We start from the raw sequence: 13,473 nt of genomic DNA, 5'->3' as shown, positions 1-13,473 counted from the left end.
ATGTACACTCCTCCCTTGTCAACGACCTCCATGGCGGACACCACGTCCGGCAGGTGTTCGGTAAAATGCCATTGAACTTATTTTTGAATGCTCTGTCATTTCTTAGAATACGAGGGATGGTGAGTTATTTGACCATGGAGGCTGAGTTGTTGTGCTATGCGTGGCTGGCCGTATCCGCGGATTTCATAGGCAGGAGCAGAGGGGAGCCCTTATGGGAGCAAGCACATGAAAAGTTTCACGCACGAAAGCACATTGCACCCTACGACATGTACACCGTTCAGCAACGCAACGTGAGGTCATTGTCGTATCACTGGCGCGCTATCTAGGTTAGCGTCATCAAGTTTTACAACTTGGTTAGTCGGCTCAAGGCAAGGTAGCCATTGCACCCGGACATGGCGGAGATGGTAGGTTTTACTTCCTTTTGCTCAATTTGTTGATCGATTCATTTACTTAATGTTGGTCTACACATTATATGTAGCACGCACGTATGGCCGTGGTGTATCACAAGACAGATGGACGGCCATTTACATGCACACACTGTTGCTGAAGGGGGAGTTTGTGTGAAACGACATGATCTGTTCTTGAAAAACTTGTTGGACATCCGGAATCTAATCGAATTAGAAACATTGTTGTACTAGACTTAATTTGCATGCTATACGAATGATTTACGCTATTTTCTATCGAAATTTTGATGAATATCGGGCGTTTTCCATGAATTTTGTATAGTTAGTTAAAATTTGGTTTGAAACATATGCGACTACGGGTGGATAGCGTCTAATTATTTAAAGCCTTGTTGTCTACGAATGAATGCGGAAAAAAAAATTGTGTGTCGTCGTTGAAGATGCCCTGAGGGCACCCGTAGGACATGTGCGAGGCCATAGCATCCTGTTTCCGTTGTTTAGGCCAGGGACCACGACGCAGTACGAGTCTGCATGCAACTGGCCATGGCACCGTGCGGTAGAGCACCGGCCCACGCCGAGGGTCTGATGACAACGTGTCCTGTGGAAAACGTGCACGGGTACAGCTATTTCGACTCTTTTTTAAGCACTTCACACGTTTAAATCTTTTATTTTCAGGAACTTCAGACGTTTAAATCGACGAGTCTGAAGCGCACAAAGTGCTGGGACATCTCGAAAATTGACCGTGCTGCAGGACATCCGATGCTTGCGCAGCAAACATACCACAAGGCACCACCAAAAAACAACCAACAATTGCAACAGGCATACATGTAAGATCAAGGAACGTGCATGTACATAGATCAGGGAACTCGTAGTGAAATAACTGAGCACCTCGCAAATCTGAGCAAAACAATGAGAATAATGATGATGCCCAAGATTTATGGGTAAAGATGTATAACCCATTACTTTTAACTGACATAGATTCTTATTGATAAAAAATAATTCAGAGCAGTCAACAGCGAAATAAGAATTAATTCAAATAAAAAAATGACATGACAATTACATGCCGTTCAAGGCGGGTTTTTTTTCCTTCTGGATAAACCATGGATGCCCCTTGATAATCGAATACACTCATTCTGTGTTAGTCTATACGTTCGACATGCTATTTCAAAATTGTCAAATATGCCAGGTTCTACACACAACAATGGTGCAAATAACTATTGAACATTCTCCCGGGTGCTTTCAGAGCCTCTTACTGGGTTGAAATAGGGATGCGCCTGCATAGCAACATTTTAAGTGTCAAACATTGTAGAAACTGTATCTCGTATTGATAAGGCAAAATGATTCTTGGATGTACGAGTGGGAAAGATACCATGGCTTCCTTTGCTGTAAGCCTTTCCTGGTGGTCATAACGAAGAAGCTTGTCTAGAAAATCAATAGCCTGCACAAGTGAAAACATGTCAATAACACATCCAATGAGTAGTGGACCAGGTTGAGTAAAGGAACGTGAGTCACCTCAGGGCTCACTAAGTGTCTGTTCCCTGAGTCAACAAATTTCTCCCATGGCTTCTTCCTGTGTCTGCAGCCATAAATATATAGTTAGATCTTGCTGTTATGTTAACTGTTCTTCTGAAAATAATTCCCCCAAGGATAATCCAAATCAATCCCTGACCTTCCAACAAGCATTTCAAGCTGCGGGTCAAGCCGAAGACCGTATTTTTCAAGGTACCGGTGGAAATCTTCTGTCCCAAGAACCTACAGCAGCACCATGTAGTGCATACATTAGTCGTATCAAGTTATATTAGTAGTTGTTTCATTCAGAAAAGTGGACTGCAGAAAGCATTGATTCTTTGGAACAAGAGAAGGGAGTATCATAATTCATCTCGCCGTTAGGCCATTGCTATGAAATAGGATTATTAAAGGTGCTGAACAACCATTTCTTTAGCGCATTGGAACAAGAGCTAACTGTTCAACTAAAACTGCCGGAAAAAAATTACTGTAAAACTGAAACAACATATATGGTGCCAGTCAGCAACAAAAGGGAATACTGCAAAACCTGTATAGGATTACATATTCTGAAAGAGCATATAGACATGCCATAAACAATGCTAGACAGGCTTCCTAAAATCAGCACTAGCATATGCTGCAGTCATTTGGGCCAATCCCTTTGGATGAGCAGGGAAATCTAACTAAAGCCCTTCTTTGGGAAAACAAGCCTCGGTGATGATCAATTTATCATAATAAGTTTAGCATTCATGTTTACAAGGCAATGCATACACCACAACTGTGTATGCAATAAGATACTGTGGTACTATTTAAGCACTGTCAGCAGTGTGTTGTACTCCCTCCGTTCCTAAATATTTGTCTTTCTAGAGATTTCAACAAGTGACTACATACGGAGCCAAATGAGTGAATCTACACTCTAAAATATGTCTATGTACATCCGTATGTGCTAGTCCATTTGAAATCTCTAAAAAGACAAATATTTAGGAACAGAGGGAGTACAGGGCATGGCTATGATGGCCCAAGAGTAAGTTGCAAGGCTAAAGTTACAAAGCCATAAGATGTAGGCGTATAGCTTGAGGCAATCCCTCTTGACAATCTATTTTTTTCATGATAACTGAATCCTTGATTCCTGTGAAATGCAGAATCAGCTTGTAAACAAGCCTGATGCGTCTATTTTTCGTCTCAGTATGAGGACATTTTTCTTAATGGTGCTCTCGGGTTATGTCCCAAGCGGTGGTTAAGGTCTTCCCTACAATTCTGCATGTTGAAGTGCATACCAGTAATCGACATGCCCATTAAGTTGAGAAAATTATGCAGTGTTTTGATTCTTGGAATCAAATAAATTGTGTTATTTGGTTAGTATTATTTGAGGTGATAGGTGGACAAAACTAGAGAGATGAGTGACACATGAATGCCATGTAGTATAGATATTAGAAGATGAGTGACATGTTGGTACATTTTCCCATAAAAACTCCATGATGCGTTGCATTATTCTCAGTCTCACCTTTGGTGCTAACAGCACGACCCAACACAGGATGAGGCAACCGCAGAATGACAAGCAACGACAAATCCGAGAGGCGAAGGACGAGGAGGAAAACGATGTACTCCCTCCGTCCCAAAATAAGTGTCTCAACCTTAGTACAGCTTTGTACTAAAGTTAGTACAAAGTTGAGACACTTATTTTGGGACAGAGGGAGTATCATCTTCTTGTTGTTATTGTTTCATGTCTATATTCAAAGCAACTCATTCCCAACAGAACAGAGCAAAGGCATATTTGCGATGAAGTCAGAGATGAAGCCAAGAGGCAAGCAAAGGGAGGAAAAGGACACATCACCTTCTTGCGATTGTTGTATGAATATTTAGGAATTAGGAGCCATAACAAACCCGTGGAAGAGCTAGAGGCAGAACATACATAGGGAAAGGAAATGGAAAAGGATGATAATTTGTGTTCTAGCAATTGTGGTATGCCTATATAAGATCCATAACACAGCGACTTACCTCTAGCGATCAGGATATGACTATTTAAGATTCATAGCAACACATGCCGTGTTAGAATGTATGTAATTGTGTATAATATAGTGGATGTCGAGTCAGAGGGAAGTGCAAAATAAAAGTGGGTGTCCATAGTTTGTTCATTAAAGGTCCGCAGCAATGCACGGGTACTCTGCTAGTATTTAATCAATTTACAGTTCAAACAGCTCGTGATTAAATATGTCATTTCATATATAGCGTAAGAGTAAAATGCCAGTGAGAAATACTAGAACAGAAGTCGGACGCTTTAAGAACCTGTAAACATACCTTGGTTATTTTGACTAATTGTTGGTAGTTATCCTGACCATGAAAGAAAGGGTCGACACGAAATATCTGTTAAGAAAATCAGAATGTGTATCATTAGAAATAAGTTAATAAGAGATGATTGCCTAATCATAGGCTTGCTCCTTACCATTGCTGCAAACATGCAACCAAGGCTCCACAAATCTAACGAGTAGTCATAATCGAGCAAATCCACAAGTAATTCAGGGCCCTTATAGCATCTGTCAACGGCACAGGATGCAGTAAGCCACAGATAAACAGAAGAAAAATACTCCCTCGTCCGAAAATACTTGTAGGAGAAATGGATAAAAATGGATGTATCAAGAACTAAAATACGTCTAGACACATTCATTTCTCTGAAAAGTATTTCCGGGCGGAGGGAGTAATAGAGAACATCAACCAGCAGTTGCAACTAGGCACTAATAGAAACATTGGAGACAGTTATATTGATCTTTATATATGTGGATGATACTCTAATGACATAACCTACTGTGAGTCCGTACACGACTCTTTCCAATAAGTCAGGTAGGTGAATTTAAAATTGCTATGGGCAAAGTCAAGCAGGTCCAACATAAAGGAGCTCTAGAATTCGCCCTATAGTGAGTCGTATTACAATTCACTGGCCGTCGTTTTACAACGTCGTGACTGGGAAAACCCTGGCGTTACCCAACTTAATCGCCTTGCAGCACATCCCCCTTTCGCCAGCTGGCGTACAAAAATTAAAATACCGTTACTAGCAAGCTGAATAAGTCTAATGACATCCAATTTTCAGAGCCTGTGGGACTAACCTTGAAGCAACTCTAACATTATATTCCATCCTGGGGTGATAGAACTCAGCGAGACCCCAATCAATAAGACGAAGCTGGCGTTTCTCATGATCAATCATGATATTGTGGGGCTTGACATCTCGATGCATGATACCCCGTGAGTGAGAAAAATCTAGTGCCTACACAAACACCTGGAAAAGGTTAAAGACCATCAAATTAAATGCTTGTTCAGTATGTTGCATCCAGTGTTGGCCACTGAAATAGTGCAAACTTCAGCAACAGAATTGCTTCGCAAAACTGTGCCAATGACATACAGATATGTTTGAATATTGCAAAATAGGTACTCCCTCTGATCCATATTACTTGTCGCAGCTTTAATACAAAGTTGTACTAAAGCTCGACAAGTAATATGGATCGGAAGGAGTAGTAATATTGTAGGTAATGTGTGTAAGTACACATTGACGCAATTCGAGTTTGTCAACCCATGAGATTCTACCAACCCAAACAAATCAAAGGGAGATTCTACCAACCCAAACAAAATCAAAGGAAAGAAGCTAAGTATGCTATTAACTCTCAATCAGTGTAGTCTGTAGAAAGAGATGTCACTCTTAGGAGTAGTATTTTTTTTTAAATACAGCTACAGAACAAGGGGAGCAAGGCAGCAATTATGAAATCACACTACAGATAAAAAGAATTCATGTATTGGGAAAACATGATTAGAATGAAACAAGCCACGATACTCTACAGTTAATCGATTATGCAATATTAATATTAATAGTTTAAAAATAATAAAACAGAAATGCACCAAGAAAAATCAATATAGAGAAGAACATATGAATATTATCCACGTCAATACTTTCCCAGTTCAGATTCTTGCCTTTAATAATTCAAATATATAGTATCTGATATCGTAATCCGACAGTGTGGGGTAGAGCACTCTGAAGTCAGTATTGTTGACATATTCAAAGATCAGACTGGGTGTCTTTGAATCATCATCTCTGACAACATCGAGTAGCTTTATAATGTTAGGTCCGCCATATAAGTTCTGAAGTATCTTTATTTCCCTCTTTATCTGCATCATCATACAAAATTCAATAAGGCTTGGTAGTAAGACACACCAGGTACATTACAAGATGCAATGACAGTACTTTGCAATGAAGCAAATAGATAACCAAACACATCAGCACAGGTGCATCATTGAACTGTATTTGGTCCTAAAGTGGGGCATATGCTAACACATTCTTAGCTCATAAGATTGTATGCCTAGAAACAACCAAGCAATTGGTAATCACTATTTCCCAAGTTAGATACAAGGGAAGAAACTTCTATATGGGAATAAGGATCAGAGCATGATCATTCAATATGCAATTAGATGGGCAATAGAGCGAAACCAGATTCAATTTTTTTTCTTCGATACCCAATTGCTAGGGTTAACACAGCATCTGAAATTAAAAATTGAACAGTAATCAAAAACTTTTACGAAGGCCTAGAACAGAGTCAAGGACAGTTGCAAGGATGACCCTGAGAAGTTCTGAGGACATGGTTCCAAGGTGGCTTAACAATGAAAGAAGGAAATAGAGATGACACATGCAAACAGCGATCTACTACAGGACAACTCTTTTGTTCGCAGTTAAAATTTTAATTTCAATTTTCTTGTCTTCTGATGCTGCTCACCAGTGACCAATGAGAACCCCCACAAAAAGACTTAGCTTGCTGACTCACGCCGGACGCAGTGGTTGTTGACGCATCCCCATCCAGCCTATGCACACAATAGCTCATTGGCCCATGAACACGTAAGAAGGAGGGAGGGGGGATGGGGTAGAGGGCCCTCACCTACAAGGAGCCCTTCACCAAAACCAGATGTGAGATTGGGAAGTGGAGGGAAGGGGAGAATAGGAGGTTTGCTACTGTGGCACGCCATTAAAGGCTGATGGGGGAAATGGTGCATGGGGGCTCTCAGAACTTGACATCTCTAGTTTCTCACCGTTTCAATCGCATCTGTTGTTTTCGCATGGATAAAATCCAAACCAAATATCTGCTTCATGTGAAATTGTTCTAACACACACGATAACATAATAGTTCCACAACCTCCTGAATCATTACCAAATCACATCGACCAATGCTAAGATGTACTCCTAAAACAATTTGTACGAAGTTAAGTTTGCACTATCCAACAAAAGATTGTAGCGCTCTGGCCTTCTTCGGATTTAGCATCCAATAACCTATCAATAGAAACACAACAGACACAGCAGCATTGCAGACATGAAGATGAAGGCATACCTTCTTCTTCCTCACGGGCTTGAGGATCTTGATGACGCACCTCTCTTCGCTCCCGGTCCGTAATCCCTCGAACACCTCGCTGTACTTGCCCTTGCCCACCTTCCGCAGCACCTCGTACCCATCCTGCTCCCTGCACGCAACGCAAGCAAGCAAAGCACGCCCGCAGAGGGGCAGCCAGCGTCAGAGCGCGAACCCTAGCCAACAGCAAATCTGGAGTGTCACGCACGGGCTCCCGCGCCTCCTTACCCCCACTCGATGTCGAGCGCCTCGTAGTCCCAGTACTCCTTGGGCCGCTGGGAGTTGGCGTCGGCGTAGACGCGCGCGATGGGGGTGGCCCCCGCGGGGTGGCGCGTGGCGCGGCCGATGGGCGGCATGGGGCGCGGCGACTCGGCGGCGGCCGCGGCGTAGGCGGTGGGCGAGTGGCGGCGGCGGTGGTGGTGGCCGTGGGAGTGCCGCGGGGCCGCGGTGGAGAGGAGGCAGAGCAGGAGCCGGTGGGGCGTCGCGGCGGCGGCGGCGGCGGAGGAGGGGGAGAGCGGGTGGAGGCGGCTGCGCAGGGCGCACCAGGCCATGTAGCAGTTACTTGACGGCGCGACAGGATGTGGACTGCTCACGCCTCACCCTGCCGCGGACGCGGAGCGTGAGAGAGCAACGCGCCGCACGGCACGGGACAGGGACGGGGGAGCCCATGAAAGCCCAGCCCGCGAGGCCTGCGTACGTTAGTGGGCCTCTCGGTCCAGCCCGAGGCAGTCTTACGACCTTACCCGGAGCCGGAGCCGGAGGGCAACACGCCGCCGGCTACGCCCCCAACCCGCTACACGCCGCCGGCTTCGCCTCCCCTACGACTTACGCTGGCGAGCGCGCGCAAGCTGCCATGGACGCCGGCTGGGGAGCTTAGCGGGAACCTCGGCGGCGCAACGCCTCCCGAGCGCAGGTCAAACCCTAGCTCTAATGCCCCCATTTTCTTGCAATGCAGCTGTGTACGCTGTGCGCAATGCATTGCTGCATTTCCGTGTGCGTCTCGGCCATTTCTGTGAGGCTGGGGCAAAAACCAGGAAGCTTTTGAGATGGTGTAGTATACTTGAGATGCAGAGTGTAGATTCTACCAGTGCTCAGAAATCCTTGGAACTTTGGCACGGCCGTTAAAGTTCTTGTCACCGGAGCTTGATGGTTAAGCATGTGTTTCAGATGCACGGTGATCTGTGTTCCCCTAACCTGGCCTAGCATCTACTCAGCATACGAATGTTGTCACTCTTGCATTTCTTGCCTATGGAGTGCCTGGTAGTATTGTACCTCGCTACCTTTTTTTTTTTGAGAAAATGTGTACCTGACTACCTATGAGTGAATTGCATTTTCTTTTACCCCCGCCTCCAACAAAACTGGTCCACTCCCGTGGCTGTTGTCTGGGGTGACACATTTGAGGCATAAAAAAAAAGGGCAGCCCGGTGCATGTAGCTCCCGCTTGCGCAGGGTCCGACCACATTGGAGGCATAAGATAAAAGTAAATTGATTCAAAATCAATTTTGGAATTCAAAAATATTTAATTAAAAAATCTAGTATGATGGAGAATAATTTTCTGAAACTTTACGGAGAAGAAAGGACTAGAACTGGAAGTAAAATCAGTACTAAACATAATAATCAAATGGTTCCAGAGTGTGTATTTTGGTATTTAGGTTATAAAACCTGGAAGAATATTCACTGCCACTCATGTCATTTTAGAAGGTAAAAAGGGGAATTTTAGCAAAAAAAACTATACTGCATTTATCAGTTTATGAACTGATATGCTGTCTTGTGTTGGTCATTACTCATTACCGTCCTTCTTTGTTAGGCATATTACAGCAGCTACTATTCTCTGCTGGCTGTAAATGGAGCAGAACCTGGATCCTGGTCCTGTTGATAAATCTGTTCTTGTAGAGCAGGAGCTTCATAAATCTGAAGCTATATCTGTTGGGAAGGTAACAGTTTAGAGGTTTTCCTTACGTTTTTCTGTAAAGATACTCCAGTAAGGTATTGACCCTCTTCTGCTGTTGCTCACTTGGGCTAAAAATGCAGGTGTACAAACCTATTAGGTTTATCGAACATGGCACAAGACTTAACCAATGGGAAGTGAAGCATGAGGGAATGCTTGCAATATTGCAGCGAGCTGGATTTTACCACCTGTGTTTCTTGAAGAGGGTTCAGTTGGACCATGCTTTGTTAAATGCTTTGGTCGAAAGGTGGCGGCGTGAAACACAGACCTTCCACTTGCGGTTTGGAGAGATGGCTGTCCTCTTGAAGGATGTGGCCATTCTTACTGGACTTCGCGTAGATGGTACTCCTGTGACTGGCGCAACAGGCTGTCATTGGGAACAATTGTGTTTAGAGTTACTAGGCCAAGAACCTCCACAGATAAAAGGTGGTTCTATCAACATTGCATGGTTGTATGACACTTTCAGTAACTTGCCAGAGAGAGCTAATCAGTCAGAAATAGAGCATGCTACACGGGCCTACATAATGTACCAAATTGGCTGCAGTTTATTTCCTGACCCGAGTGGGACTCGAGTGCACTTAAGATACTTGGCACTGCTTCGTGATTTTGATGCCTCAGGGGAGATGGCTTGGGGGGCTGCTGTTCTTGCTCACCTCTACAGAGAACTTGGAAAGGCTAGCATGAAGGGCAAGGCTAACTGTTGTGCTTTTCTCACTCTTCTTCAGGTACTACCTCCGGTCCGCTTTAATTTTCGTGGAGGAACTGCTGCGATAGTACAAAGTCGTGTACAGCTTGCGACAATTATTTCGGATCAGAGGAGTGGTATATTTCCCCAGCCATGCAGTACCTTTTCTTAGTACAGCAACTAATGGCAAATCAATACACATTGCAGATATGGGCATGGGAGCATATCCAGATAGGCCGTCCTGAAAGACTGGAGAATAAATCTCTAAACGGCGATCAGCCCCTTGGATGCAGGTTTGTGTTGTATGTCATTCCTTTTGTTTTGCTTTATTTTATTCCTGGAAATGAACATCATTTTATAATCAGATGGGACGTACCCTTCAAGAACCGTGAAAATGTCCGATCCATAGACCAGGAATTTTACAGGCATGGGCTTGATACTATAACAGATTGTCAGGTATGAATGTAGGACTTCTCATAACTGCAAAATAGTACATCTTATCCACGTGCACACTATAAGCAGCACAGTGCTACAGCTCATCTTTGCATTTTCTCTAGATAACATGGGACCCGTACAAACCAAGTCTGATCGATGGCCTGCCTGCGCTATGCACACTTGGATCTGCAGTTTGGCAATCAAGAACTCCATTAATCTGCTTCCAAATAGTGGAAATGCATGTGCCTGATCGTGTCTTACTACAATTCGGAATGATGCAGCACATTCCAGACCCAGTTGAGGCAGTTGAGCGTGTTACAATGCAGGGAAAAACAGATGAGGATTGGTCTACCTACCATGAGAAGTACATTAAGCAATGGGATAACAGGCTCCATTCAGTCGCTGGCCTGCACAATGCTGTGAATTCAGATCCTACTCATGCAAGGAATTGTTACTTAGAGTGGTACTGGCAGATCACGCGTCGATGGATCTCCACTCCAGTAGAGTGTCCGTTTATATCGTATCAGTTATCTGGGCACAGCGAGAAAGCTCTGGTAAGAATTTTAGAATGGTATTTGTCATCTTCCTGTCTGTATTATATGTCTTTGACATGTGTATTTGACCATGAACAGGTTGATCTGGTAAGTACGGTGCAGGGGCGAATTAGAGCGTTGTTATCAGGTGAAATCGACGGGGAGAGGGTCAAAGAATCACTTAATGATATCGATATGTATATTACTTCTGAAATGGAGAAATCACAGTTTGCTACCACAGCATGTGCTGATGAAACAGGCTGCTTAAACTACACGAATCAACATATGGTTCTGCCCTCAACTCCGCTGCAGGTTATGCAAATTGTTGTTCCAACTGAAATGAGAAACGGGAGTGTTGAATCAGCGACGACCTGTTCAGCTTCTGTGGATTTTGCTCAAGCTACTGTTACAAAGCTGGAACAAGTCACTGGTGATTGCATGGAGCGAAATTCCATGCTACAATTGGACCAAACGAGGGAAATTCAACCTGCAGGAGGAACAGCTGTAGGGCCTTGTCCTACACGAGATGACACTAGCAACTGGAGCGAGGATGTGCATCATCATCAGAAAGAAGATCCTCTTTCTGCGTCCACGACAGAAGTCAATCTGCGGGACATAATGAGCACACCGGTAGAGGATGCTGTGACTGAGATTATGAATACGTCTCCTAAGGATGTTACGCTGGAGGAGACTTCAGATGCAGAAATGAAGAATGGAGAAGGCCATCCGCTAACTTCCTATGTTCTCATTGAGACTGTGGACGCGCAGGAGGATGTTGAGCCTATGGATAACAATAGGATCCGCAAGAAGGTTGATCATGAACCACAGGAGTGTGTTCATGCACCTGTGATTAACAGTGCAGATGAGGAGATTGTTCGTGCATTCAGGAAAGACAATTGCATGGACGCCACTCATGTTGATCCTGACAGCGTTGCAGGTCAGGAAACTGTGAGCAAATCATCGGATGGTCCAGAATCTTACAAGATATTGGGCGTATCTTCACATGATGATCAACTGCAAAAGGTCACTAGTGCATCTGGGAAGGATGATATAGTTGATGACGTTGTGGGCATGAGAACAGGCAATAGTACAGGTCAGGGGGCGATTGGTGGACCTTTCAATGCCACTGGACTTGGAGAGAACTTGAATGCTTCTGAGGATAAGCCAAGTTCAATGCAAGAAGATGCTGGACCTCCATCAGGTTCTGAACAGGAAGAACCTGCTGCTGCTGCTGCAGTGCCAGGGTGCGGTGAGGACCATGTTGTTGATGCAGCGCAAAACCTTATCTTGCAAGCGGATGTTGATGACCAAATTGGGAACAACGCTTTGGGCCCTGCAGTCTTGCATAAAAGTGCTGTGCATATCACTAGCGTTGGAGAGAACCGTTCTAGTTCATTCACTGTCGAAGCAACCGATACACTTGAAAAGGAGACGTCTACCGGTGATGGGTATCCTGATGAGTATAAACTATCTAGTAAAAGGAGGAAAGTGGCGGCTTCTTGGCATGAAAATGCGGATGCCCCAGATACTAAAATAGAGGGAAATGCGAAAACTGATGAGCAAACTTGCCAGTATGTTAGAACTGGCAGCGCCCAAGCCCAGATGATCGCATTCACAAGAAGGAAAACAAATAAGGCAGAAGTAATGCAGTCTTCTCCCTGACTCCTGATCCTCTCATCTACTCTCCGTAAAGAAATATAAGAGCGTTTTTAGATCACTAGTGATCTAAACACTCTTACATTTCTTTACAGAGGGAGTGTTTTATTAAGCAATAGTATTTTTTTAGGGCTGGTTTTCCTTATGTATGTTGTTGTATGGAGGATGGGCATACTGGGATATGAAAAAATGTTTCTTGCCAACTTTGTAGAAGTGGATATGAAAAATCTTTGCTTACATGTTTTTAGGACTGTATTTCTGTGTTTTCCGGTCCTCTGCTTTGTAGCATACTACATTTCTGTGGTTTTAGAACCTTGTGAGCCAAAAAGGCTTCCTCATGCTTGCCATTTAATTTCCCATTTGGTATTAGAAACCATGCACCTTTTGCTCCCCGCTCCTGATATAATGACCCTAAACTTCAACACCAGGAGGAGCCACTAGTTCCAGATCACTCACGTGCAGGTGCGGAGGAGACAAGAGAGCGAGGGAGACGTTGTAGCCTGAGCAAGACACGCCAGCTAACCCCAAATCACAAGGATTTTCCACCCCTGGCCGGTGGCGGTGGTGATAGCTATAGCAAAGCTCCTTCCGTTGGTGTCGGTCGTGCCGTGCTCCCCTCCTCTCCTCTCTGCTGCATCGACTGACGCCGTCCTTGGGCCGGCACGGCACTCGTCACGGTCCCTCCCTGGCGCCGGCGAAGCTTCCGCTGCCAGCCGCTGATGTGACCGTGCGTGCTGCCTGCGTGGCCGACCCAACGGCATGGGATGCCAGGGGAGAAATCTTCTCAGGTGGGCACGGCAGGCGCTGTCCCCAGCCTTCCCCTCCCTCCTGCCCGTGAGCGCAATCACGCGCTCGTGTGCTGCATTTATGCCGCTCCGGGACATAAATGTTGCCCATCTCTCTCTCTCTCTCTGGCCTTCAGGGCAGGTGTTTG

General features: G+C 44.6%; 2 protein-coding genes across 3 annotated transcripts; one reads left to right on the top strand and one right to left on the bottom strand.

The window, feature by feature from the left end:
• Positions 1–1,360: 1,360 nt before the first annotated feature.
• Positions 1,361–7,890, bottom strand: LOC125510683 (casein kinase II subunit alpha-2-like). The gene is made up of 10 exons (XM_048675934.1): positions 7,511–7,890; positions 7,265–7,394; positions 5,862–6,056; positions 5,006–5,163; positions 4,348–4,438; positions 4,203–4,268; positions 2,071–2,153; positions 1,914–1,977; positions 1,771–1,839; positions 1,361–1,675 (listed from the first exon to the last, which is right to left on the bottom strand). Exons 1-10 carry the CDS (start codon positions 7,831–7,833, stop codon positions 1,616–1,618), a joined length of 1,239 nt encoding a protein of 412 aa, XP_048531891.1. The 5' UTR covers positions 7,834–7,890; the 3' UTR covers positions 1,361–1,615.
• A 112-nt stretch (positions 7,891–8,002) lies between these two features.
• On the top strand, positions 8,003–12,877 carry LOC125510682. 2 transcript variants are annotated; one of them, XM_048675933.1, is made up of 7 exons: positions 8,003–8,195; positions 9,101–9,216; positions 9,314–9,955; positions 10,123–10,208; positions 10,281–10,371; positions 10,473–10,904; positions 10,983–12,877. In XM_048675933.1, the coding sequence occupies exons 2-7, from the start codon at positions 9,127–9,129 to the stop codon at positions 12,543–12,545; spliced, it is 2,904 nt and encodes a 967-aa protein (XP_048531890.1). In that variant the 5' UTR covers positions 8,003–8,195; positions 9,101–9,126; the 3' UTR covers positions 12,546–12,877. The 2 variants fall into 2 exon arrangements, with proteins under 2 accessions (XP_048531890.1, XP_048531888.1); XM_048675931.1 differs by having other exon boundaries at positions 9,090–9,216.
• Positions 12,878–13,473: the final 596 nt, after the last annotated feature.

The sequence above is a fragment of the Triticum urartu genome, chromosome 5 (assembly GCF_003073215.2).
Source record: "Triticum urartu cultivar G1812 chromosome 5, Tu2.1, whole genome shotgun sequence".
Taxonomy (NCBI): domain Eukaryota; kingdom Viridiplantae; phylum Streptophyta; class Magnoliopsida; order Poales; family Poaceae; genus Triticum; species Triticum urartu.
The sequence above is the reverse complement of the archived record's forward strand: the minus strand, read 5'-3'. Positions and strand labels throughout refer to the sequence as shown.